This window comes from Toxotes jaculatrix, chromosome 18, assembly GCF_017976425.1.
Source record: "Toxotes jaculatrix isolate fToxJac2 chromosome 18, fToxJac2.pri, whole genome shotgun sequence".
NCBI lineage: Eukaryota > Metazoa > Chordata > Actinopteri > Toxotidae > Toxotes > Toxotes jaculatrix.
In genome coordinates this window covers 12379741-12407200 of record NC_054411.1, presented here as the reverse complement: position 1 = coordinate 12407200, position 27460 = coordinate 12379741, and the positions used below count along the sequence as shown (strand labels likewise).

The 27460-nt window shown below is 39.8% G+C and overlaps 1 protein-coding gene across 1 annotated transcript in view; it reads left to right on the top strand.

Moving 5' to 3' along the window:
* Window positions 1-9104: 9104 nt before the first annotated feature.
* The window catches only part of LOC121198789 (Na(+)/H(+) exchange regulatory cofactor NHE-RF2), a 28309-nt gene continuing 9953 nt past the window's right edge, over window positions 9105-27460 (top strand). Inside the window, exons 1-2 of the mRNA XM_041063110.1 lie at window positions 9105-9826; window positions 10708-11001. Of these exons, the coding sequence (XP_040919044.1) occupies window positions 9620-9826; window positions 10708-11001 (501 nt within the window). The 5' untranslated portion in view covers window positions 9105-9619. The remainder of the gene's footprint in view (window positions 9827-10707; window positions 11002-27460) is intronic.

Genomic DNA, 27460 nt, shown 5'->3' with positions numbered 1-27460 from the left:
TTTTTCGGGCAAAAAAAGTCAAAATTTTTTACGGCCTCAAAATGTCATAAAAAACGTCATAGTATAGTATGGCGTTTTTTTCGGGCAAAAAAAGTCAAAAATTTTTTCGGCCTCAAAATGTCATAAAAAACGTCATAGTATAGTATGGCGTCAAAATCGGACAAAAAAAGTCAAAATTTTTTTCGGCCTCAAAATGTCATTGAAAACGTCATAGTATAGTATGGCGTCAAAATCGGACAAAAAAAGTCAAAATTTTTTCGGCCTCAAAATGTCATAAAAAACGTCATAGTATAGTATGGCGTTTTTTTCGGGCAAAAAAAGTCAAAAAAATTTTGGACCTCAAAATGTCATAAAAAACGTCATAGTATAGTATGGTGTTTTTTTCGGGCAAAAAAAGTCAAAAAAATTTTCGGCCTCAAAATGTCATAAAAAACGTCATAGTATAGTATGGCGTTTTTTTCGGGCAAAAAAAGTCAAAAATTTTTTCGGCCTCAAAATGTCATAAAAAACGTCATAGTATAGTATGGCGTTTTTTTTCGGGCAAAAAAAGTCAAAATTTTTTTCGGCCTCAAAATGTCATTGAAAACGTCATAGTATAGTATGGCGTCAAAATCAGACAAAAAAAGTCAAAATTTTTTCGGCCTCAAAATGTCATAAAAAACGTCATAGTATAGTATGGCGTTTTTTTCGGGCAAAAAAAAGTCAAAATTTTTTTCGGCCTCAAAATGTCATAAAAAACGTCATAGTATAGTATGGCGTCAAAATCGGACAAAAAAAGTCAAAAATTTTTTTGACCTCAAAATGTCATAAAAAACGTCATAGTATAGTATGGCGTTTTTTTCGGGCAAAAAAAGTAAAAAAAATTTTGGACCTCAAAATGTCATAAAAAACGTCATAGTATAGTATGGCGTCAAAATCGGACAAAAAAAGTCAAAATTTTTTTCGACCTCAAAATGTCATAAAAAACGTCATAGTATAGTATGGCGTTTTTTTCGGGCAAAAAAAGTCAAAATTTTTTTCGGCCTCAAAATGTCATAAAAAACGTCATAGTATAGTATGGCGTTTTTTTCGGGCAAAAAAAGTCAAAAATTTTTTTGACCTCAAAATGTCATAAAAAACGTCATAGTATAGTATGGCGTTTTTTTCGGGCAAAAAAAGTCAAAATTTTTTTCGGCCTCAAAATGTCATAAAAAACGTCATACTATAGTATGGCGTTTTATTCGGGCAAAAAAAGTCAAAAATTTTTTCGACCTCAAAATGTCATAAAAAACGTCATAGTATAGTATGGCATCAAAATCAGACAAAAAAAATTCAAAAAATTTTCGACCTCAAAATGTCATAAAAAACATCATAGTATAGTATGGCGTCAAAATCGGACAAAAAAATTCAAAAATTTTTGACCTCAAAATGTCATAAAAAATGTCATAGTATAGTAAGGCCTCGAAATCAGACAAAAAAAGTCAAAATTTTTTTCGGCCTCAAAATGTCATAAAAAACGTCATACTATAGTAAGGCGTCAAAATCGGACAAAAAAATTCAAATTTTTTTTCGACCTCAAAATGTCATAAAAAACGTCATAGTATAGTATGGCGTCAAAATCGGACAAAAAAAGTCAACATTTTTTTCGGCCTCAAAATGTCATAAAAAACATCATAGTATAGTATGGCGTTTTTTTCGGGCAAAAAAAGTCAAAATTTTTTTCGGCCTCAAAATGTCATAAAAACGTCATAGTATAGTAAGGCGTTTTATTCGGGCAAAAAAAGTCAAAAATTTTTTCGACCTCAAAATGTCATAAAATACGTCATAGTATAGTATGGCGTCAAAATCGGTCAAAAAAAGTCAAAATTTTTTTCGACCTCAAAATGTCATAAAAAACGTCATAGTATAGTATGGCGTTTTTTTCGGGCAAAAAAAGTCAACATTTTTTTCGGCCTCAAAATGTCTTAAAAAACGTCATAGTATAGTATGGCGTTTTTTTCGGGCAAAAAAAGTTAAAAATTTTTTCTGCCTCAAAATGTCATAAAAAACGTCATAGTATAGTATGGCGTTTTTTTCGGTCAAAAAAAGTCAAAAAAATTTTTGACCTCAAAATGTCATAAAAAACGTCATAGTATAGTATGGCGTTTTTTTCAGGCAAAAAAAGTCACAATTTTTTTCGGCCTCAAAATGTCATAAAAATGTCATAGTATAGTATGGCGTTTTTTTCGGGCAAAAAAAGTCAAAAAATTTTTCGACCTCAAAATGTCATAAAATACGTCATAGTATAGTAACGCGTCAAAATCGGACAAAAAAAGTCAAAATATTTTTCGACCTCAAAATGTCATAAAAACGTCATAGTATAGTATGGCGTTTTTTTCGGGCAAAAAAAGTCAAAAAAATTTTGGACCTCAAAATGTCATAAAAAACGTCATAGTATAGTATGGCGTTTTTTTCGGGCAAAAAAAGTCAAAAAAATTTTGGACCTCAAAATGTCATAAAAAACGTCATAGTATAGTATGGCGTTTTTTTCGGGCAAAAAAAGTCAAAAAAATTTTCGGCCTCAAAATGTCATAAAAAACGTCATAGTATAGTAAGGCCTCAAAATCAGACAAAAAAAGTCAACATTTTTTTCGGCCTCAAAATGTCATAAAAAACGTCATAGTTATAGTATGGCGTTTTTTTCGGGCAAAAAAAGTAAAAATTTTTTTCGGCCTCAAAATGTCATAAAAACGTCATAGTATAGTAAGGCGTCAAAATCGGCCAAAAAAAGTCAACATTTTTTTCGACCTCAAAATGTCATAAAAAACGTCATAGTATAGTATGGCATCAAAATCAGACAAAAAAAATTCAAAAAATTTTCGACCTCAAAATGTCATAAAAAACATCATAGTATAGTATGGCGTCAAAATCGGACAAAAAAATTCAAAAATTTTTGACCTCAAAATGTCATAAAAAATGTCATAGTATAGTAAGGCCTCGAAATCAGACAAAAAAAGTCAAAATTTTTTTCGGCCTCAAAATGTCATAAAAAACGTCATACTATAGTAAGGCGTCAAAATCGGACAAAAAAATTCAAATTTTTTTTCGACCTCAAAATGTCATAAAAAACGTCATAGTATAGTATGGCGTCAAAATCGGACAAAAAAAGTCAACATTTTTTTCGGCCTCAAAATGTCATAAAAAACATCATAGTATAGTATGGCGTTTTTTTCGGGCAAAAAAAGTCAAAATTTTTTTCGGCCTCAAAATGTCATAAAAACGTCATAGTATAGTAAGGCGTCAAAATCGGCCAAAAAAAGTCAAAATTTTTTTCGACCTCAAAATGTCATAAAAAACGTCATAGTATAGTATGGCGTCAAAATCGGACAAAAAAAGTCAAAACATTTTCGACCTTAAAATGTCATAAAAAACGTCATAGTATAGTAAGGTCTCAAAATCGGACAAAAAAAGTCAAAAAATTTTTCGGCCTCAAAATGTCATAAAAAACGTCATAGTATAGTATAGCGTTTTTTTCGGGCAAAAAAAGTCAAAAAATTTTTCGGCCTCAAAATGTCATTGAAAACATCATAGTATAGTAAGGCGTCAAAATATGCCATAAATAGTCATAGTAAGGCTTCGAAATGTCATTAAAAAAAAAAGTCATATCATAGTAAGGCTTCAAAATATGCCAAAAAAAAGTCTGATTTTAGTAAGACCTCTAAATGTCATAAAAAACGTCATAGTATGGTAAGGCTTCAAAATATGCCAGAAAATTTCTGATTTTATTAAGACCTCAACATGTCATAAAAAAAAGTAATTTAGTTCTAAGTTGTTTCATAAGCATTTACAAATGTACATAAATGGTTTATGCATTATTAGTTCAGTATTTACTAATAACTTATAAATGTCTTGTAACTTAAGTAATACATGATTTTATAATCATTTACAAATGTATATAAGTGTTTTGTTCATGATTAGTTCACAATTTACTAATATTTATTTATAGCCTATAAAGGTCTTATAAAGGATTGTTATTCTAAAGTGCTCCCGAAAATTGTTTGCAGATGTTTTGCAGCTCCTAAACACACACATCAATAAAAGTGCAACAACTTCCATTAATCATTTATTAATGTTTAGTAAAACATTGCAGTTTTTTTAAAAACAGTTAATATTGCTTCTCTGCCTGCAGCCTGTGGCGATAATTACCCCTTCTGCCTCACACACCCTGACACTCTGAGAAATGTGTATAATGAGTAGACTAACGCTGCAACAAGGTTATTTATTGTGAAGGTCTTCAACATTTTTAATGGTGGCAGTACACATTTGTAAGGCTGGTGCAGAAGCTCCAGGTTCTTCCAGGAATCTATTTTAAATTAACTGATCAAGGGCAAATAATAGAACAAAACGTGTGTGCACCACATATTAGTAGTGGCATATAAATTTCTTGCTACATACAGTAAATCCAAAACATTAAATCATCTTTGCTATTGTTTTTGTCATTTATAGTTTTGTTGTTGTTGTTGTTGTTTTCTTTGCTTGGCCTTCAACCATTCATCACAGGGAGAATGGGCTGTATGAAATGCAACACTATCAACAACACATTTTTAATTATTATTTATTATTATTTTTAAATGAAATTAACCAAGACACGTTTGGCATAAAATGGAGCAAATGCGGGGAGAGTAGGGAGGTAGTGTCCACATTCCTGGATGCTAAAAACAATTGGTAATGCAATTACCAATATTTTTAAAAGCAACGTTGATTCAAATGATAATGTGCCATGCAAATATGTGTCAACCAGTTCAACAGCGACAAGCCTTTTGAGACTTTTTTATTTTTTTTATATGGTAAAAATGAAAACAAGAAAAAAAATTAAGCTCCAGATGTGTATTGTTTTTGGAATTCAAATGTAAGACAGGAAACTTTTCCTTGCAGTTCGCAGTGTGTTTCAGGAGCAAATGTCTTCACACAGAGGAGTGAGGAGAACTGAAAAGATAAGAAGGAGGAGTGAGTTGTCCTGTGTGGTTAATTAAAGTTGAGAGCTGTGCCCTTCTCCACCCCACAGTGTCTTTACCTCTTTCTGCAAGAGGGAGAGGCAGGATGCCTTTCTCCATTTCAATAATATATACGAGACAGTTGCCTCAGTGGAACAAACCTCAAGATATATGCATGCTGTCAGTATGTCACAACACACTGAAACTAAATTGTGTTTGCAATTGAAAGAATATCTACAAGCATTTTCTGTCTCTTTTCCTATGCCTGTCGTGTCTTTCAGAGGCACTGGACCACTCTCTCAGTTTCAATATCTGTTTTTAGAGGGAAAATGTGTCAAAGTGAAACATGCCTGCAGCACTACAAATCAATAACAGAAGAAATACAGCAGCCTAGAAATTTTAGATGCTAGAGTGGTCCAGTGACGATGGCTCTAAGACCAGAACCTGTCATTATCAATATTTGTTCACATATTATCAGTCCACATCATAGCACGATGCATGCTGGAGCTCTGTGTAGACAAAGTAGCATTTTCCTCACACAGGTTTCTTTCTCACCTATGCCCATTTGATATCTTGGTGACTATTCGTGCGACAGTAGCAATGAAACCAGGTTTTTTACACTTTATGTGAATCCAAACAAGCAGTAACAACAAACACTGTTCGTATAAAGACACATGTGGCATTGGTGTGAGAGCTGCCATGACATGCAGGGTGATTACAGATGCCATAGATTGTTGGTTGCAACTTAAGTCTTGGTCACAAGTAATGTTTTGTAAGTTGTTTATATCAGTGAAAAGGTCTGATTTCTCTGGCTAAATAACAAAACTCTGAAGTCTATGTCAGGGATGAACTACACTGAGCAGCCAGAATTAACCAACAGCCTTAAAAACCTGGAGCTTGTGCACAATACACCAGTCAGCCACAAGATTAAAACTGGTGGTTGCTTTTAACTGGTGACTGAATGTTGTATGTATATCTATACATCGGTGTATTGTCTGCTGTGGACATTGTGTGTGTCCTGTGTGTTTGCTGACTCATGGGGCTATTTAGATGAAGCTGTGACAGCTGTGACAAAGACCTCACTTGGACTTTCCCCCAGGGATTCTCTCCTGATGGCAGCCAATGTCTTCTTTAATATAAACACAGGGAAACTGAGCTTAATACCTGGCCGATGCTGTTAAACAAGCCTTATGATGTGTGTATGTGTGGGAGAGTAAGATGCAGACAGACAACTGACAAGCCCATTCCTTTCTTAAAGCAGAAAAAGGTCAGAGTATCACCACAGCTCATCTGTTTTTCTTAACCTTTGCAGGCATTCATAAATATGCAAAGGTAAAGAGTTCATCCACTGTTGCTCATCATGGATCTAAGGTCTCACAGTCAAACAGAGCCTCCTTTCCAGCACCCTTGAATAACATTTCTCTGGGAGGCTGAGCAGTGTGATACCCCGATAACTGGAGCATACACTCTCCGGTCTCCCTTCTTAAATATGGTAACCATAGTCTGCCAGTCCAAAGGCACTATGGAGGCCAGCTGCTCTCCACTAACTACATTCTCCCATGCCACTTGTCTGTCAGGGCGAGGAGGTGAGGCTGGCTTCCTAATTACCAACAAATGGAAATTCACTAAGCTGTTGCCTCCAAACAAACACTCCTCCTTCGAGTACCATGCTGTTATGGTGACTGCTCTGGTAAAAGTCTTTGTGGTTGTTATCTACCAGGAAAAATGAATGATTTTATGGATAAGCTAGAAATACTGTTGTCTTCTATTCCAAAAGATGCCTGGCCGCTCATCACCCTAGGTGCAGATGGCTGTCAGAGCAGGGGCGTCTTTCTTTATTTTCAAGAATCTCTTGAATACTGATGCTTGATCGTTATCCCTCACGTTAGGATAATTTTTTTGTCAAATGACTAAATGTAAATGTAAATGTCAGCAACATCTGATTAATCTTTTCATCAATATGCTGGCTTGTGTATTGCTGAGTGCACATGACACGTTTTTTCATAGAAGTCTTGTAATTGATATAAACCCTGTGCTCTTGGCTAGGCTGCCACTTTCAATCTCCCTTTTGAATGCACACAAACACACAGGCCAGACATCCTTAACAGCAGTGTCTTTGCTTATTTCAGTCATAAATGTGTGAGTTGTTGTCAACGATTAAAATGGCTGTTGGCATGACTGAGAAAATTCTTGCAGCGCTGGAGCACATCTGTCAGAATTTTGGCAGGTCCGAAACTTGGCAATGAGATGCTCTTTGGCAGGAAAATGTTTGTGCAAAATTCAAGAACAGAATGTCCAAAATGGAGGGAGGAGGAGGGAGGGGCAACACATCTGTAGAGAAAAAAAATACATCTGTCTCACTGTCTTTCTCTATTTCTTATTGTGAGCCACACAGAGTTTCTGAGGTTCTGAGTCACTATCCACTGTGTTTCCCATGCAGATTTAACGTATTGTGCATCTTAAAAATGTATCACAATCTTATGCCCTCCAGTTAAGGCTATTACTCATGATTATTATTTAATCATCAATTAGACTGCCAATTATTTTCTCAATTATTCTGTAAAATGTCCAAGAATTCCTATCTCGGTTTCCCAGAGCCAAAATTCACAAATATTCTGTTTACAAATGTAGGCGACCATAAGAAAACCAGCAAATACTCACATTTGAGAAACTGAGAACAACAACTGAGCACAAATTTAGGTTATTTTCTCTAAAAATGAGTGATTACTCTGCCATCAGAATCACTGTCAATAATTTTTCCATCGATCATCTGATGGATTGACTGTTGCTGCTCTGCTGCTGGTGGTTAATCTAGGGACTCACCGTTTTACAAAAAGCATCAGCTGTGTTTGTCACATTTTCAGCAACAATAATCAGGAGAGATTTGTTTGTTCCTCGAGACATGCAAACATCAATCTAAAAATAAAGTCAACCTCCAAGCGGGAACAATAACAACATAAAACACTGTTGCTGTCATTGTGTTATCTCTGCTGAAATTGAATTCACTAAAGTGTTCCCACGAAAACAATGAATCTTCCTGGCTTGATTGACTGGAAACTGATGTATTAAATGGAACGGTCATCAAGATTAGGCCATTTATCAGCAAGTGGGCGTACGAGTGAAAAAACAGTGAGCAAGTCAGGACACCAGAGCAGACAAGCAGGTTTGTGGTTTGTGTGTTGTTCCCCAGAGGAGCTGACAGAGGAAATGATGCTCTGAGCCAACAGAGCCACCGCTGTGGACAGGAAGATCTGTAGGATGCAACAATGATAATAAATTGAGATAAAGCTCTGTTTGTTTGTTTGTTTTCATTAAAACTGCTAGATGTGCACTGAGATTTGTGGTCAATGGATCAATTGTATTTTGGTGCTTTGGCAACATTGTTTTGTGAAACTTTCAAGCCAATGTGTTTGTAAATTACAAAATTGCTTGTTTACTTCTCAATATTTGATCCTCAACAATAAACTGAATTTGTTCACTTCCGTTTACTTGTGGCGGTTACTTGTGGTGGACTGTTTTTTGTTTGTTTTTTTCTGAAGGGTTTGACCACTAGTAAGGGGGTAGTGTTGAGTCTGCCTTGATGTCAGAGGAGTGGACGTTTGCATTTGAAATCCTGAGTGTTCACTGCCCTTCTGTGGTCAGAGTGAAAAACTGCAACTCTGGTTTTCATAACTTCCATATTGATCTTGAAGAATAAAAATATCACATTCAGAGACTTGAAGTCACAAAGCCTTTGTTTATTAAAGTAAATATAGCTAGATGCACTACATAGGCTCTAGTGTACTAGTGTAACCTCTTCGAACTGGAAAGCGACAGTCACATTTTTTCAGTAGTAATTTGCTATAATAGTAACCATCTTTTTCTTAAAACAAAACAAATAAAATATATGTTTCTTAATGCATTTTTTTTGTTTTGCTTTCTTTCAAATCCAATCCAATCAGTCCAATGCATTACAAAGCATGGGAGGCATAAATAAAAACACAGAGAGAGAGCGAGAGAGCGAGCGAGAGAGAGAAGCATCTCAATGTTTATAGCTTTATATTGTTCACAGTTTCCCACCACCCAGGGGCAGTGTTGTATCATACTGAATCTTCTGTCTCCGTCCTGAATATTTCAGTTCCCTCTGAGAAACAAACAGGTAGCCAAGCTGGAGATAGGTGGTGCTATTGGCGGACGACGTGCAAGCTACAGTGTAAGTGAATGCATGTTCTCCACGCAGTTGTTATGAATAAACGTCGAGGGAGAGGTGAGCGCTCGATAATCTCTTCGACTTGAACACGTCTGCAGTATCAGCACTGATGCTCGGCTGGAGGCTCTGAAGTCTGTGCGCGCCGCGGCGGATCAGTTTTGGAGTCGCCAGCACTGCGCCTTACAGCCTGGAAACAAGACACACGATCTGATGGACTGGGTTCATCGTTTTCCTAAAGTTTAACTTTACTGCCTTTCTTGGGTGCATTTTGTACAGTGGGATTTATTGTTTTTGGAGTTCATTTGGAGCTGTTTACTTTGTGTTGTTCTAGTATGGGGGAGAGCGTGCGTTTGGGGTAGATATGTTCCTGTTCTGTGGAAGTTGAGCCCCGCGCCCTCTCTCCACTTACTCCCATCTTTGCATTTTGATTATTACACTTTAACTGAACTCTGCAGGAGGTTTGAAACGACTGGGGAAAATGGCCAGCGAGCGGAAACCGCGGCTTTGTCTCATGACAAAGGGGGAGAACGGGTATGGATTTCACTTGCATGGCGAGAAAGGGAAGAGCGGACAGTTTATCCGCAAAGTGGAGGCTGGCTCCCCTGCAGAAGCGTCGGGGCTGCGCGCTGGGGACCGAGTGGTTGCGGTGAATGGGGTTAACGTGGAGAGAGAGACACACCATCAGGTAAGAGCATGTGCGTTCATATTTGTGGATCTAACTTATGCCACAGGACGCCTGTGCAGGAGGGCATCAACAGGTGACACTGGTCGGTGTGTATGCGGTATGGGACGGTAACAATCATGCCAGCCAGACACCTACACTACCATCCTCCTGGCGTGATGAACCCGTTCTCTGGTATCATTGTTATCAAGTTATAAACTGTGAAACACTTTGCCCACACAAAACCACGCGTTTCTATGATTTAAAAAAAAAACGTCGTTGCACTTTGTAATCACACGCTCCATTTAGTATGACTGCAACTCACCTGCACAGTTTCTTTGTTTGCAAAGAAGGTATGTGACAAAGGGCGTCAGGCAGACTGACAAGACTCTCTACTTCTGGCTCCTATAAGCTCTGAACCGGACTATTCTAGAAATTCACAGCAGGTCATTGAATTTCAATCCTGTAAACACCTTGAAATATTTGTAAATACAACTAAAATTGCCCCTGTAAATTACACCAGTGACAAATTGCCTCCACCTCTGTTTGCATGTGATCTGTTTCATGGTGCTGGTCAGATATAGACAGCAGGCTCCAATAATCATTTACCTAAGCTCACAGAGGCAGAGGAACATCAGCACCAACAAGTTCTGTGTACAGAGAGGTTTTTCTGTAACGTCGTTGTGTGTGAAGCTCTCAGGACAGATCTGCTGCACTGGTGTTTTTTAAATTGAGTGGAAAAACACAAAGGATGATGGAGCATCATATTCCCACTCACCTGCTTGTGCTGCCATACAACTCCACATTTGGAGTTAATTCTTTGTGCATTCACATCTATATTCAGTTCTATTGGAAAGAATCAGCAAATAACAGAAAATGTATTAAAATATCATCTCATACCTCAGGTGGTACAGCGGATCAAAGCCGTAGACCATGAGACCAGGTTGCTGGTGGTGGACCATGAGACGCACGAAAATCTGCGCAGCCTGCGCCTCACAGCTACAGAGGAGATGGCCGTTCTGGGGACGGGGCCTTCCTCCTCATCCTCTGCCCCGGCTTCCCCTTCTCCTTCCTCGTCCTCGGTCCCATCGTCCCCCAGCAAGAAGCGGGAGAATGGCTCGGTGTCCAAGCAGCCGGTCACACTGAACAGCCAGGTGCAGAAGCCCACAAGGAGGTCACCTTCAAAGGCTGCAAAGAAGGTAAGCTGGTTGTTGTCTTAATTCTGAACAGCTAACAGACCATGAAGTGAAACTGAGGTGAGCTGCAAGGCTCTGGAAGCTCATCTCAAATTCATATCTGAAGTGTACAGTTAATACAAAGTCTGTTAATCTCTTTTTTATCAGTGTAAACAAGACGGTCAGGCCTCACTAACACTCTCCCTCCTAAGTGAAACAACAAATAACTAGCTTCAGCCTAAAAATACAAACTTTCCCAGACACTCAAAAAAAACAATTCCTAGAGATTTGTCTACTCCCAAACACAAGCGTTAAAAATACTAAACACATTAGCGAACAGATTGCAGGTAGTGAGTCACCTCTTTTAACAGATTCTCCTCAGCTCACACAAGCTTTCACCCCAGACTTGTTTTCTTGCAGCTTTGCCAGTCTGAGATTAGATTAAGTAGATATCATGTGAGTTTCCATCCTGTTCTGTCACCTTTCATGTATGTGTGGTGTGTGTCTGTCTATGAATGAGTGTGTCCTTTGGGGAGAACATGGCTTGCTGAAAGCATTCCAGATGTTGTGCTGGAGGTCAAAGAGAGAGAGAGAGAGGTCAGAGGACAAGACCCATCAGAAGTTAGGAATCTGGAAATGGACAATGCAGTGAGTCTGCAGAACAGGATATCCACAGAAATTGTTTTTAAAAAAAAAAAGTATGAATAAAGACAGCCAGCTTGACGATTTTCTGAATGTCCCTGTTTTGTAGATATGGCATTAATTGCGAAATTATGCTCCAGGGGGAATATTTTTTAAAGGGCCTTTCACATCTCATCTTCCTGTGTGTATTTATAAATACTTATTTTCGGCTGCATAATTCTCAACAGGCATTTGAAGTGCTTTTCTTTTCTTTTCTTTTTTCAATTGACTGATTATTCCACATTGACATGAAAAACAGGATGTGTTTCCGTCCACGGTGTATCTCTTGGAACGCAAAGATCTCATCGTCTTTGGTTTCACATGCTCGCTCTATCAGCGAGACGAGACCGCTCAACTTCTGTTTTCTGCATTTACACAACATGTGTTTTCACTTAGGCCTGCCCTGCCAATATGCAAGCGGCACTGTTTCTACAAGAGCAGTGACAGGGCCAATCAGTTAAATCTTAAATGTGCGTGTTTGTCTTTGTCCAGCTCTGGCTATGTGACCTGTGGGGAGAAATCCCAGTGCTTGGTGGGGTCGGATTGGCCCAGCTATAGCTCAGGAAATGCTTAGAGGTCTCTAGTTTCTCTCTTTCTCTCAGACTTTAATGACTCTAATGAAAGAATGGAAAGAAAGTTTAGTAGGATGAGCCAAAAGGCATTAGCAGCGCAAAATGAAAACCAGGAAGATTGGAGGGCACTGCATGAGCTTCTGTTGAAACACTGATTTTAAACAGCTTCATTTAAGCTAGGAACGCTGAACATAAACTGCCTCCTGTCTGAAACACTGGAGCATTTAAACCTTCCTCTGTCACTTTATTGATACCTTCTGAGTCTGTGAAGGTTCGGATGTCACTATGTCCCCTGTCCCATCTCAAAGGAAGCCATTCCCCCGCACATGCACACTCACTACCGAGACTGATACAGCATATTATGTCTTGTGTGTTGTAGTCATTCTTCCATGTGGCTGGTGAAGAGCTTTGGCAATCAATGCAGGGTAATTAGTGCAACAAAAGCAGAGGGGAAAACAGACTGATCAGTGATGAAACCATTAATCACCAAGTGAGCGATTGTATCTAAAAAGAACATAGATAGCCTTTCACTGCTTTAAAACTCTGCTGCATTTTCAGCTGTTTGCAAGAAGGTGCTGAGAGCAGCACATTTCTTCTCTTATTTTATTTTTGACAGAAAGGTAGGAGAAAAAAGAACAGGGGAAAGAGACGGAGAGCAGACACCACTTGGACCGAGAGAGCCTGAGACTGAGAGCAGCCAATAACAACCTTGAAGATTTGTTGGAAGGTTTGCAGGGTAGTGGAGTCACACAGCAAGGGGGAGGGGTGTCCTGAAAGATGGATGCTTAGCACTGCCTATGTTTTTGCTAGCTGTGTTTTCAGCACCTTAACCTCTGCTGAGAACTATGAAATATTCTGTGAACATCCGACCATCAGATTGACAGAGAACTGGCTTAACTGAGCTGCGCAGCAGGGCTTGTACAGTTTTATGTTGATTTCTTTTTCTTTCCTTTTTGATTTCACTTTGAGCAGATTGCATTTGAATATTGAACGTTACAATGAAGGGGAGTTTCGGAGGCAGAGATGTGTGGCAGAGATACTGAGGGCAAAAGGGACAGGTGCATGCAGGTGTTCTGAAACAGGGGAAGTTAGTTGTTGGAGTTTGGCTGCTGATTTGGCCCATTTACCAACAGTCAGCAGTTGCAGCTGCTGCAGTGGTTAATACAGAGTTCATGGAGGCAGTTAAAGTACTTTAAAACTCTGAGCACCCTGTTGTTTGAACTTTGTCTCAAGAGTTATAATTCATTCAAATCTGAATGCACAGACATGATACACATATTTGTAGATTTTGTGGGACTTGCACCTCCCGAAGGTATCATTATCTCTGATGTCCATAATGAGTAAACGTCCATAAATCCACTGTGAAATCATAGACAGCATACAGTTTCTTATAACTTTATAACTCTAGAATATGCCTGAGAATCATTATGTTTTTAAGTTGTCTTCAGTACCAGAGTAATCCTGTGATAGTTGTCTGCGTAGCTATGGGTGCATTGCAAACAGGAACTACTATTAGTTAATTTGGCATACTTTTATTAGTGTCAATTTTGCAAAAAGTAAACTATTGTAGGCTAAGAAAGCTGGGGCTCAAGTTGTAGCCCACATCTAATTAACTGACTCCATGGCAACATTATACTTCCTGTTTACATCTCCCAAAACCCTCAAATTATGGGGATTGTGGTTCCAAAATTTAGACCATGATTATCCTCCTAAAGAGAAGAAATTAAATGGGGGGGGTGTCTTTATTTTCTCAAGTTTGTCAGAGGAGAGATGCACAGTGTCAGACTTCAAAAACTACAGGAGGAAAATGAGATCTGCATTTCAAGATTCAGATTACAGTCTAACACACTGAAGGTCACACAGTATAGAGTCTACACACACATACAATGTACAGGCATGTCCATGGATACAGTAGAAACATGGGCCGACAGGAACCTTTTCTGCAACTATAATCACTTGCACATTTGTTCAATAAATATCCCCAGTAGGGATTTTGTGTGTTTGTGTGTGTGTTCCCCAGGTTACATGACTGTGCCTGTATTTTTCTTCTCTTTTATGACCGCTCATCCCCCAGGTTTCTTTTTTGCTGCATTCCTCTCATGTTTACTTTCCTCCTGATTTGTGACACAGCAGAGAGAGTCGAGGGGAGACTGCTTTATCCGCAGACTCTGTGCCTCTGTATCTGTGTGTACACACTTCATGCAGTTTGTAACGATACATACATTATATTGTGTTTTCACTCCTTTCATTCTTTGTTCTCTTACGGCTTTTTTAACCTGGCATCACAAGCTATAAACCAGGAACAGAAACCAATTTTCTCCCTTTCCCTCATGTCTACACCAAACCTCTCCAGTTCAACAGGATTACAGCTGAGTCATGTTGGGCTGTTAGAAATCCAATGTTCAGGCCTTAATTGGCCATTACTGTTGACCACGACTAGCAATGAATTACACAACCTTATATAAGCCTGGTAAGCGTAGGAGCTTGTATGTAGCCAAAACCTGTTTTGTTTTTGTAGTTGGGCCCGATGACTCGAGGGCCAGTGTTGGAGATAAATGCTGCTGTCACTGAGCATGTCAGTCATCTTTCAGCTACTTATTTAGACCCACGCACAATAGTTGTCAGCCTTTTGTACTCTAAAGTCTGCCCACCAAACCCAAATTACACATTGTACATCTTCTATGACTTTAGAGTATATCCTAGTTAAGCATTTATGTAAATTTAAATGGAAAGCCATTAATATTGAGGTGTATAAAACAAAACTAAACCGGCGAGCATGAAAAACACTTTAAAGACATCTTGTCCTGCTCCCAGTCCATCTCTGTGTGACAAGAACTGAGGAAATTGTACCAAATTGAGGCACAAGCTCAGCTCAGTCCCTTTCTACGCCATCAACAATTTTCTGTTCACTTTCTTGTTCGGTAATTTGCTTGAAAGCACGATAGTAGCCAGCAGACAGCATCAAACACATTAAACGGGAATGATGATTGATGTTCAAGTCTTTTGCGGAGAAAGGATGAGACAATTCAAGGACAAGAACATCATGGCTCGGGTATGAGATGTATCATCTTACTTTAACACACACCTGCTTTGTCGGTGCCCTGTCTCTGAGCTTGTCCTTCTCCCCTTCTCTCACACACACACATGCACTGAGGTGTGTCATGTGGGTGTGTCATTTACACTAAAGCCCAAGATAAAGTGTCACTTTCCCACCAGAACCTTTCTTTAACCTGCAGACACACACTTGCACATGCATTATCACACACATACACAGACAGACAGACACAGACGTTTCTACTTCAAAATTTAAAAAAAAAAGTTCTGAAAAGTGAGAGGCTTGATGAACAGAAAAAAAGGAACTGACTAAAAAGTTGAGCATGAATCAAATGAGACAGCGAATTCATCATTATTCAACAGCCGCAAAGAGGCTGGATCGTTTTTAGGAAGCTCTGGGGGGTGAGATATAGTTTCTGGTTTTTCTCCCTGGCCTGAATTTTCCCTCTCTGTTGGTGGTGAGGCCTCCACCACACACACAAACATATTGTGGTCTTTTGTTGTTGCTCTTTCCAGTCCTGCTGCACTCCTGGTTTGTCACCCTGGGCTTGTGTGTCAGGAAGTACATAGAAAGTTATTGCTATGGTGATGGTCCACAGCTGAATTAGTGCACTGGAAAAAATTCATAAGACAAAATTTTGCAGAATAAAGGATTCTAAAGTGTTTGAGAGAGGGAAAGAGAGAAAAGGGACGAGATGGAGCTTTGCAGAGGCGTGCATACAAATCTTGGGCCACCAAACGCACATTGTGCACAATGTGAATCCAGTATCTCTTTATCACTTGCATTTGTCCATGTTAACTGTTACTTTTAATTAGGTCCTTTCCAAGAGCCCTGGAGCTTAAAGCATCACACAATATTTCAGCTCAGCTAGACCCAAATCAGTATGAAAACCTGTAGCATCCAGGTGACTGACCTATAACCGCTGGCATACAAACTAATGTGAACAGCAATTTGTGTTGCTATAAACTTCTGCCAGAGATCATCCACCACCACGTAGAGTGCACACACATTTTGTGCACTGCTATGAAAGGACTCTTATGGGCTCAAATTGGGGTCAGTAAGATTTTCCTTGTGTAACATGCACTAACTTGAATTTCTCATGCAGATTTCTTTCCAACGACTGATTTACAACTACAGAATTTGGAATTATTTGTGAACATGACTTTACAAGCTCAAAATCTTATTGACCCTAATTTGAGCCCATTAGACACTCATGTGTCACAGGTGGTAAGACCTTAACAGACTCTGATTTCCATCTAAACAACAGCAGAGACTAAACAAGCCAAACATGTATAAGAAGTACACGTGAGTCCCAACAATTTTTACAAAATCATCCTACAGAGAACTGTAAGTACTTAAACATTCACATCTTGATTGATTTTTCAAGTGGTGGATTGTGGTATTTGGGTGAAACAGATCTTCGTGAGAAAACCATGGACAGAGAGGACAGCGTTTAAGGGTCAGGGCTTGAGGTCATGAGGTCAGGATTGAATAAACACAAACAGAAACACTCATGAGAAGAGAGGTCTTCGGTCACAATTAACAGAAGAAAAATTACTGTAGCGGTAATGTACTTTGTTAAGTGTGTGGTATTAAACATTGATTTCCACATTGATATTTAGCAACCATTTAACTGTAAATACACCCACAACTGTGGCAAACATGTTTTTCTGACATATTCCAATTTTACTCTATGACATCCTGAAGAGGAAAACAACTCTCATTACTCGTTTACCACATTATCCTTTAAATGTATCAGGTCTTTGTCTCACTAAAACTCAAACGTGATCATCTCCAGCCGTTAGTTTATAACAGCACAAAATGAGATGATGTCTCAGGTCATTCTCACAGACTATGGGAGAGTTACATCTCTTCCTTGCCCTGCTCCTGGGCTCCAGTTTCTCATTTTGCCCGGGATAATAGGAAAAATGTGCTGCCTATCGGCTCCAGTGAAACAGCATATACAGCACATGAGCTGTCTGGAGGTAGTCAGCGCTTCACCCCGTGTGATCATCTGTCCACGATTTGTGCCCGGCACTCAGACAAATGTGAAGTTGCTTCTTGTTTTCTTTGACAAAACAGGGAATTTGAGGTTATGTATGAGACTTCAAGGGCTGAACAGTAGCAGTGTAGTTGATGTGGAAGGCACAGAGAACTTTAACCTGGCATAATAACCAGCCAAACTTTTCCTACTCACTTGAAGTGAGAGCTCAGCTTTTTCTCAAAATAAAATGATCCATGTTAGACATCAGGTGAAATATAAATTTACATAAAATTGATTTTAAGTGACCTTACATTGGCAAGAGAGACTGAGAGTGCGATTCGGTTTTACAAACATCTGGAGCTGGTGCTCAGGACCTCCTCCCCCCTCCTTTGAATACCAACTGTGTTACATCAAGATGCAGGGGGCCAGATTGAGTATGTCCTGGAGTAAAAACATGGCCTGTAAGATGTGGACGGGTCATGAGTGGGGGACGAGGGTGTGTGTGTGTTGGGGGAATTAAGAAAGAGTGGAATTTTAGTAAGGTGGGTAATGTCAGAGAGAGCAAGCACAACTGAGTGTATTGTGTTAAATGTGTGTGGGTGTGTGTGCGTGTGAGTGAACACAGCTGCGTGTCTCTCCATCTGTTATCTCGCCATGCAGAGCTGATAATATATTCAAATGTTGCCCTTGTAAAACCCAGAAGACGCTGACCTGTTTCTATTCAGACGTAGTTTGAATCAAGTTTACCAACAAAAGTAATTCACTGACCACCTCAGGAAATGTTTTTGTCACTATGTCATGGATTAAATTACAGTGCTTACATAATTTGAGATGAAATAATAAAGAACACCGCCTGGCTTTCAAGCAAAGCACTGAGACTTCTCTACTCACTTTAACTTGATTTCATCTCTGCATTTAATGCAGTAGGTCTTAATTGGTGGTCTAAGAGACATTGTAGGAGTTGCAGACACTGTTCTTGGTTGATTTATCTCCTGCCTCTCATGTTACTGCCCCTCTAAACTGTGGAGTACCTCAATCCTCTTCTACATTAAGTCTAAAGGAGACTGTGCGTTTATGTTCAGGGTCCCCAAACTCTTGAACAGACTCGGTCTTGTTACTTTAGTGACTCCCTTTAACTCTCAAACTCTATTATTATTATCACCCAAACCATAAGTATATGTAATATGAAGCTGTAACATTTCTTTACTGAACCACAAATTGTGTCTGTAGCAGTTAAGACAGTTGGCCCAAATCTTAAGCATTATTTATAGATTGCACTACTTCTGTTTCGCTCTTACTGGGTCAGAATGTGAGAAAACAGACCTGCCATCTCTTGCCATCTTTGAATCATCGCGGACTCATATCTCAAATCCTTTTTCAAGGACTGATTAACATTATTATTTGATGAGCTTCTTGTACTTTAGGATTTTGCATCTATACCAGTAAATAATGTCTATTTGGGAAACATACACTCTTGCTGCATCTCCATTTTCTTAATCTCATCTTTTAACTATCAGTTGTTGGATGTGGGAATCAGTGGAGCGTAGGTCGGCTGTAGCCAGGCCGAGGATCGATCAGTGTGCTGCCCACACACAGCAGCATCACCGTGAAATACAGAGAGAGGGAGAAAGGCAAACACTGTAAAAGCAGAGAATTCAAGAGGCAGGCAGCAAAAAATTCCTTGTTGCTTCAACTCATCATTGTTGATCGAGAAGAACTTGAAAGCAGCAACTTTGAACCTTCTGTGTTTCTATTATTATCTGTTAATGGTTTGGCAAGCGGAGGTAAAAGCGTACACTCAGTTTCAGCCTTGCTGTCACAACTGTGCGGTTTCACAGGTTTACTTCTACTCCTGACCACTCACTATGTCCTGTCCCCATCACATGTTCAGCTTGAATCTGCTCCCTGCTGCACTCACAGCTGTGAGCCAGCGTACATTCCCACACATCGATCCTTGCAGTGTTCATGCACACTTTAAAAAACACACTGAGGCCTTCGTTTCTGACGTCCCACCGGCCTTGCTCTGTTTCGGCATCTTGGATCAGTTTAATTGCAGCCCTCCTTTGCTCTGTATGTGGGAGCAGAGTAGATGTAAGGGGAGAGGGGCTTTGTATCCTTATGGATCAACTGGGAATTCTATAGCTGCTTGAGTAACACTTGACAAACGAGAAGAGGAGGCGTAGTGAGGTGAGGTCAGTGTGTGTTAAAGTATGAGACAGGATGTGTGTGGGGTAGCAACAGACAGGAGTCCCCTCTAATTGATTCATTATGCTTAGGAAAGTGGGAGTCAGAAATGTACATACTACTGTATCAGCCATCTCTTGGATGCACACACACACACACACACACAAAAGTTGGTACATCTTTGGCCTGCTGTCATCGATGAGGCCCCCACAGAGCATGTTTGTGTCCTCATGATGTCACATATACAGTACCTTCTCCTCCCTCTAAGGCAGAGGTGTCCAAACTGTTCCACAAAGGGCCGTGTGGCTGCAGGTTTTTGTTCCAACCAAGCAGCAGCACACCAGACTTGATTCATTTAATCAACTGATCTCACTCTTCAGACAGTTGATTGGTCAAACAGTGTGCTCTTCATTGGTTGGAACAAAAACCTGCTGCCACACGGCCCTTTGTGGAACAGTTTGGACACCACTGCTCTAAGGGTTTAAATGCACTGAAGACCACCCGAGATGCTCGATTCAGAGGCTTTTTGACATTTTTGACAAATGACTAATCAGTTATCAGATTGTTGTAGATACATTTTCTGACTAATCAATTAATGAGCAAACTGTTTAAGCTCTACTCACATCATACACACAAACATTTTTTGGTCTCTGAAACACCAGGGGGGAAAAACACACACACAAACCGACAACCACCACAACCTTATACTCCAAGGGATGAGAGATATCTGCCACACACTGATAACAAGGGTGGGGGCCCAACACACACACACATTACATCACCAACATCAACTGCTGTCCCGGTCACACACATGAAGACACAGAGCAGACACACACACACACACAGCAGCAGCACATAACTGCTGAATATATCAGCATTGCCAGCAGCCCACACAATTTAAATTGACATTTAAATGAAAATATGCAGAAATGTTGTATTCTGCAGTCTCTTTACTTGTGCTGCTGAAAACTACACGTGAATGTGTTGAAACTCGAGGCACTCGAGAGAGTGTAAGGGTTAAAGAATTCGGACTGAAGGAAGACATGAAATACCATGACACGGAGGGTAGATGGGTGAAATGCAAAACAAATAGGAGCTTAAGGAAGAATGAAGTGTAGAAAGATAGCGAGAGACAGATGGAGAAAATGTATGAGAGGGGTTTAAGCCACCTGTTGGTATGCCCTCTTTGCTCTCACAGTTTCACTAACATCATCATGATATGCTCTGACTATGAAAATGAAACACACACTTAGATATGTTGAGATACCGTTACCGTACAGTTGGCTGAAATCGATGGAAACTGATAGTATCATCTTGGGGTGGGTTAGTTGTCTGCATCAGTGCTTTTGATGCTATTTTTTCTGCAATGCCCACAACTAGTGTAGCATGAAAAAAGCCCATGAAAATTAAATCAAGTTTCATTCCTCAGCTAAGGCTATTAATTCTTTTTTTTTTCTTTTTACAGCCAGGAAATTTAGAAAAACACACTTTTCTATTTGGAAGAAATTGGTCACAGGAACAAAAATGGAAATTTCCCAAATATGTGGTCAGTAGAAAAGCTTAGACTCATTTTGTGAACTCAGTTTGATGTCGTACTGTATGTTGTGTTGATCCTTAGGAACTCTTTTTTTCCAGTCGGAAACTCCTCACACAGCCTGTTAAGAGCCACAGCTGACCTAAGAACAGCCAGAACCAAGAAATGGCAGCAACACGGGGACATATTTGTTTCATTTTGATGTGAATAGCAGTAGCACCAATAAAGCACCACAGCATAGGGCCTTTGCACATATTCTTTAAATTACTGTTTCGCAAAGCAGAGCTTTCGATTCAGGTGGGCTAATACAACTTGGGTTCTTCAGAGGGTAGTAGTTTGCAGCCTCCATATTTCATTGCTTGAGTATAAGATCTGCAGCACAGCAAGCGTGTGTTTGGGTCACTGAATCTAAATTTATGAGTTTTCTGATTTTCTTTCCTACAGTGATGTTGAACTTCATGTGGGAGTTTAACCTTTGACCCCTGAAGAGACAGACAAGCCTTGACATTTGATTAGTGAAATATATCATTTTTGGCATCACCAAGGCTCATTGTTTTTAGGTCAGCAGTCTTGGGCAATTAGGAAAAAAGTATTAGTTTCCTTTAAAAAAAAAAATAGACTTTGGAAGCTGATCTTGCTCTGTGCTAATTATTTATACAACAAGTCAAGCTGAGCGCCTTCATATCCATCATGAGCTCATCTGTGCTCAGTGACAGTTCAGCCTCGAGCGATGACACCCTTTACAATATGTTTGCACTCACAGGGGTTTAGCAGATAATTGCAGCTTCAGCCCTGCAGCTTTCCAGACAGTCTAGCTATAGGCATCTTCAGCAGGTGTTAAATGACAACAGATATCAGCATCCATGCCTGCTTCATCAGATATTTAGGCCAGTCTGACAAAAGTGTGAAACATTTTATGAGCAGCTCATCAGTAACTTTGGTCTCAGCGTTTCTATATAATGGCAGGTTAATAAATGGCTTTTCTGCTCTCTTGTTGTTGCTGTGTCTCTTGCTGTATTCATAGTTAGCATCAGGGCGTGGGTTTAATATCTTTTGGATTTAGCCCAGTAGTTTAACTTCTTTTCCTTCTATCATTCATTTCTGTGAACTTTGTACAAAAATAGAAATGCTGCCTCTGTCTATTAAAAGTGAACTGACGTTTACAGGAAACTGCAAAGTAATACTGCTCTTCTTAGAGAAAAAAAAATCAAGGCACAACTGTGGGCCTTACAACAAAACCAGCATAAGACACACAGTTATGAGGAGCTGTCAACAGTAGAGATCAAAACACAATGACACACTGAAGAAGGTAGAGGTAGAGATGTGCAGACTGACTGTGACTGATCTATTCTAAGATTTAGACGAAATGAGGTCAGATCACGGCATATTGGAATTTCATTTTAGAGGAGTAGTTTGATATTTTGGGAAATATGCTTATTTGATTTCATGCTGAAAGTTAAAATGTAAAAATGTAGGAACAGTCAGCAGCTCGTTAGCTGAGCTTAGCAGAAAGACTGGAAACAAGGGTAAACAACTAACCTCGCTCTGTCCAGAGGTAACTAAATCCACCTACCAGCTCCTCTAAAACTCACTGAAAATCATGTCATAACTTGTTCATTTAATTCGAAACAAAAAGCAGGAATTTGCTGTATTAAGGGGAGTTTTGCGTGTGGAGATTACTGCTCCCAGTGAAAGAAATAGCTGGGAACATAACCCCAGTAAAACTGTTAATAAGTGAGTTTTAAATGTGATGGTAGGTGGATTTTATTACCTTCAGACAGAGTCAGGCTGGCTGTTTCATGAGAGTGGTATCAGTCGCCACATTGGCAAGAAGGTGCATAAGATTTATTAGAATGTGGATATTTCCCAGAATGTTAAACTGTTCTTTTAATTGACTAAATGTGTGGATTAAATAGCCACGGTTTAACGTTAAACCTTGACCCTGAGGTGTTCATCGACCCAGAATTCTGGCTTAGAGTCAGACTAGTTGCAATCATAGATCTGATTACTGTCAACAGTACATTACAGTAGAGTATAACAAACTGATCCATGACCAATAAATCAGGTTTGCAATCTCTCTTTTTTTTAAGTATGTGTATTCACCCGTTTTTACTCATTCCACCTTAACACTCTTCTCCCTCTCTCTTTCTGTTGCTCCTGAGATATGATCTCAGGAAACACTAAAACAGCAGGTACCACACATAGCACATACTCAAACACACACACACACTGCAGCGGAGCAGGGGACTTTGTAAACAGATCTCAGCAGGTCTGTCCTGGTAGAGCAGCACTGAACGCACAAAAACACACGCGCACATACACACAGATAGCCTTCGTGTCACAGAGCTGTTATGCAACACACCACAACACCAGTGGGAAAAACTGTTGGTTATCGAGATCTCTGACCAGTTCTCGTGTTCTCATGTTCTCTCTGTCTCTCTTCCTGTCCTCCACATGCTGTGCATCATCTCCTCCTCTGCCTGCCCTATTTCTCTTGATCGTGCTGAGTCCCTCTCTCTGCCATGGCTCACTGTCACTTTTTTTCTCTATCCCCTCTTTCCTTCATTTTCATTTTTACAACCCCTCTCTGCTTTTGTCCAGCTGCCTGTCATTTCCTTTCTCTCTCATTCCTTTCTCGTTTCTCTCTTTTTCTCGCCCACTGTGCACTGGCCAGATTGGCTCTTTTTTTCCTCTCTGATTGAGCAACACTTCAAGCAGCTGCATGTGGGGCACACACACACACACACATACACGCACGAACATTTACACACTTACCAGAATGTCTGAGACACAGCATTTTTCTTAATTTGGTTAAGCCCAGTTAAATGGTCCTCATATGGGCTTTGCCAGAAGCTGTAGTCTTTGCATTACAGTGTCACAGACAAAACCACGTGTCTTTTCCCAGGAAAGATTTAAATCTGCATGAAATCTGTACATTATATATGTCTGTAGTCCATATGTTTCTGTCAGATAGAACAGATAGAACCGGTTCTACTGGTTCCACTGCTGTCTCCATGGCAACTGGTTGTCAACCACGACATCAGCAAAAGTCCCATGTGCTGCTGCTGTTTGTACTTCATCTGGTGTCATGCGACGTCAGCAGTCTTTCCATTCAGAGCTCCATTTCTAATTAGATTTTGCAGGTATTATAGATGAGCTCTGTCTTTAGGCTGACACTCACCAGACTTCCAAGCAGCAGCAATGCCCAGTGAGCTAGCTGTAGCTAGTTAGTGTAAGCTAATGCTGACACTGGAACTATGAGTCTTGGTTGAATGGTTGACTTTACAGTGCTTTCAGCTGATTTGTTTTAAAACAAAATACTATACAACTCTCTTAAATCTTAACATGATGGCTGCACACATGAAATTGTAGTTTAAGATTGAAGCTGCAGGTCCAAGGCAAAAAATCTGCATCCTCACTGTTGATTCGTGGGGGGAAAAAAGGAGCATGAGCTTTGCTTGTGTTGCAGGGTAGAGCTAGTGAGGCCCAGTAGTAAAAAAAAATATATAATTTAAATGTTACATGATCTGACACAGTGCCTGGATTGTTTAGATCCAGACTTTACACAAACATACTTGGAAAAGTCATTTGTCAGAAAGTGACACAACTGTCAGCAGTTAGTTTTTATACATTAATTTCAAATGTATCCTTTAACTTGCATTGGATTTTGAACACTGTAAGCTCATATTAATTTCTTCTTAGCACACCCAGCTGGAAAACACGCTGTCAACTCCTGTAGATATGTTTTTTTCCAAGTGGTGAAATAACATTATCAAACTAGGATACAGTTTTTAGGTCATGGAAGAGGGGGCCCTGGAACAAAAAGTGATGAATACCCTTTTAGTTAAACAGCAGATTGGATTTTCCCTGAGAGGCATTTGACACAATGCTCCGTTGTTTGTTTAACCTGCCATCTACTGATTCCCGTTTACTATGGAACATTTTTTATGCCTGTTATAAGGTTTTCCTTTACCTTACCCACTGCTTGCATTCAGTAGGTCATTTATCCACAGTTGTGGGTGTGTTTGCCGTACACACTTTAAACTGAAAATAGTTCATAAGATATAATATGCTGGCACAAAAGCTGCACACCTTTGACTCGGAGCTCAGAAGAAACTTGACCTCCTGATTTATTTGAATAGGCATATTAAGTTTACGATAATCCCCTATGGGAAGCATGCAAGTGAGAGCAATGTTGACAAAATGCTTTACATGCACGCAAACACACACACAAGCACACACACACATGCATGACCAAACACACTTCATTGTGTTGGGAGCCAACAGCGAGCCAATGATCCTTGGCTGTGAAAGGGTTAACAGCGGTCATGATCCATCCATTGCAGCAGGCCACCACTCAATTATTCAACAAGCTGCGATCTGGTTTCATCTACTGCCAATGCCACTGACAGCGGTCACACACAAACAGACATGTATTTGTATGTGCACAGGTACACACACACACACAAACAGGTTAACTGGTATGTCTTCATTCTTAGTTGTACACTACATAAACCTCAGAGTGGCCCCATCAGAGTTCACAGATGCTATCACAGATGATGCATCTTTTTGCAGCTGGAGACAGTGTTTTCAACCACCTCATGTAGTTAGCATTAATTTAATTAGCTAGCTGGCTTCAGTTGATGAAGCCAAAGATGAAAAGCCTAAAGGACCCATTGTTTAACAAATTAGTATTAAGAATTTAGAGTGGTAAAGCTACCCCATTAAGAATGTTAACTCCTTATGCACAATGCAAAAACTAAAAGCTTGCAATATATTAAGCAAGAAAAAAAAAATTCAAATCAAAATTTTAATGTAATTGAAATTGCATAATGCAACCACAGAGTCAAATACCAAGACTTGTGTGTACACCGTACTCTCCCCCACATGTACTCACAGAGACTGACAGAAACAAAGGCTGATTGTGGCAGGAAACTAAAGGAATTCATGGGATGGCAGTTGTCCTTTTGACTCCACATCCTCTCAGTGTGCCACAGTCAGGACACCAGGGTCAACACGTGTGCGTTGTGTTGAGGAATCAAACTCCATAATGTTCTGCAATAGACGTAAAATATTCCATATTGATTTCCTTGATTTATTGCTGTATTTTGAGCAGTAACATGCATGAGCCTGGAATAACACATGGATACAGTGTTTTTTCCTACTGCTTCCCATCCTCCCATGTGGGACTCTGTTTTGAAAAAAAAGTCCACTGCTGATAACTGACTGACTTTCCTGACAACAAGCTAGTGTGCTGACAAAGAGGGAAAACGTTACATCTCATTTTCTCTCCCATCAAAATATTTTTCACAGAAACCATGAAGTTTTCAACGCCCACAGTTCAAACAAACACGAGGACTGCATTTCCTGCAGGCCCCCTAAAATCTCAATGGCTAAAATCTTTCAAAACAGGAGTCTCCTTCCTTTACACTTTTATCACCGTCAGTGCAGAGTAATGTGCTTTGACACAGAGCAGAGGAAAACACGCAGTCATGTTGTTGTCACCCTCCATCCCTTACACTCAGACCTGCAGAGAACTTTGACAATTTAGCTCATACAGATCAAACCCAAAGCACACAAAAAATGATCAAATCAAAAGTGCACGCTAATGTCAGAGACACAGAGTTTAAGAGATGGCACATGCCCCAGGGGATGATTAGTGGGGTGCGGAAAGGCATTGAGAGGCAGTCAGAGGTTAGATTGGCAGACACTTGCGTCTCCCCCACATAATGGTTCCCAGCTGTGCTACTCTCACTGTTTATGTTAGGAGAGTTCCACTGCAAACTCTGTTCCTCCCCGTCGTCTCTTACTGGAAACCTTTGTCTCTATGTGTATATGTTTATCTGCCTGCTGTGTTTCTCTGCTTTCTCTTAACTTGCACTGTTTCTTTTCTTGAACTCTTTCTCAATCCTCTTGCTGCATCTAATTTTCTAACCCTCCCACACACTCTCTCCCTCCTTGATTATTCCTTTCCTCTGCTCCTTCTTTCTTCCATTTTTTTCCTCCTTCGTCCTGATCCCAGGATGCTAATACATTTATTTGATTTTATATTAATAATATCATATTGTTTTCTCCCTTGGAAAATCCACCCCTGCTGCCCAACCCAGGCTCTTCCTCTACAGTCAGGAAAAGGAGGATCTGGTGGGATTCATGAGAGTCGAATTGCTCTGAATTATTCTGTTGTTACTCCTTCTCTGACTCTCTGTCTCTCTGTCTCTCTCTCTCTCTCTCTCTCTCTCTCTCTCTCTCTCTCTCTCTCTCTCCCGCCTTCTCAGGGCAAACTGCCCAGATCACCGCTACCCTAAGGAATTTGGTGCCTGAAATGAAATTATATGTTGCCATCTGTGTTATTTTTTTATGGTCAAGGGCTGGAGTGAGAGGCAGTATTGTGGTGATTGAGGCTCAGTCATGATTTATTTGCAATAATCTCACAGTAAGTTGTAGTGGAGATAGAATTTGTGGAAATTACTGAT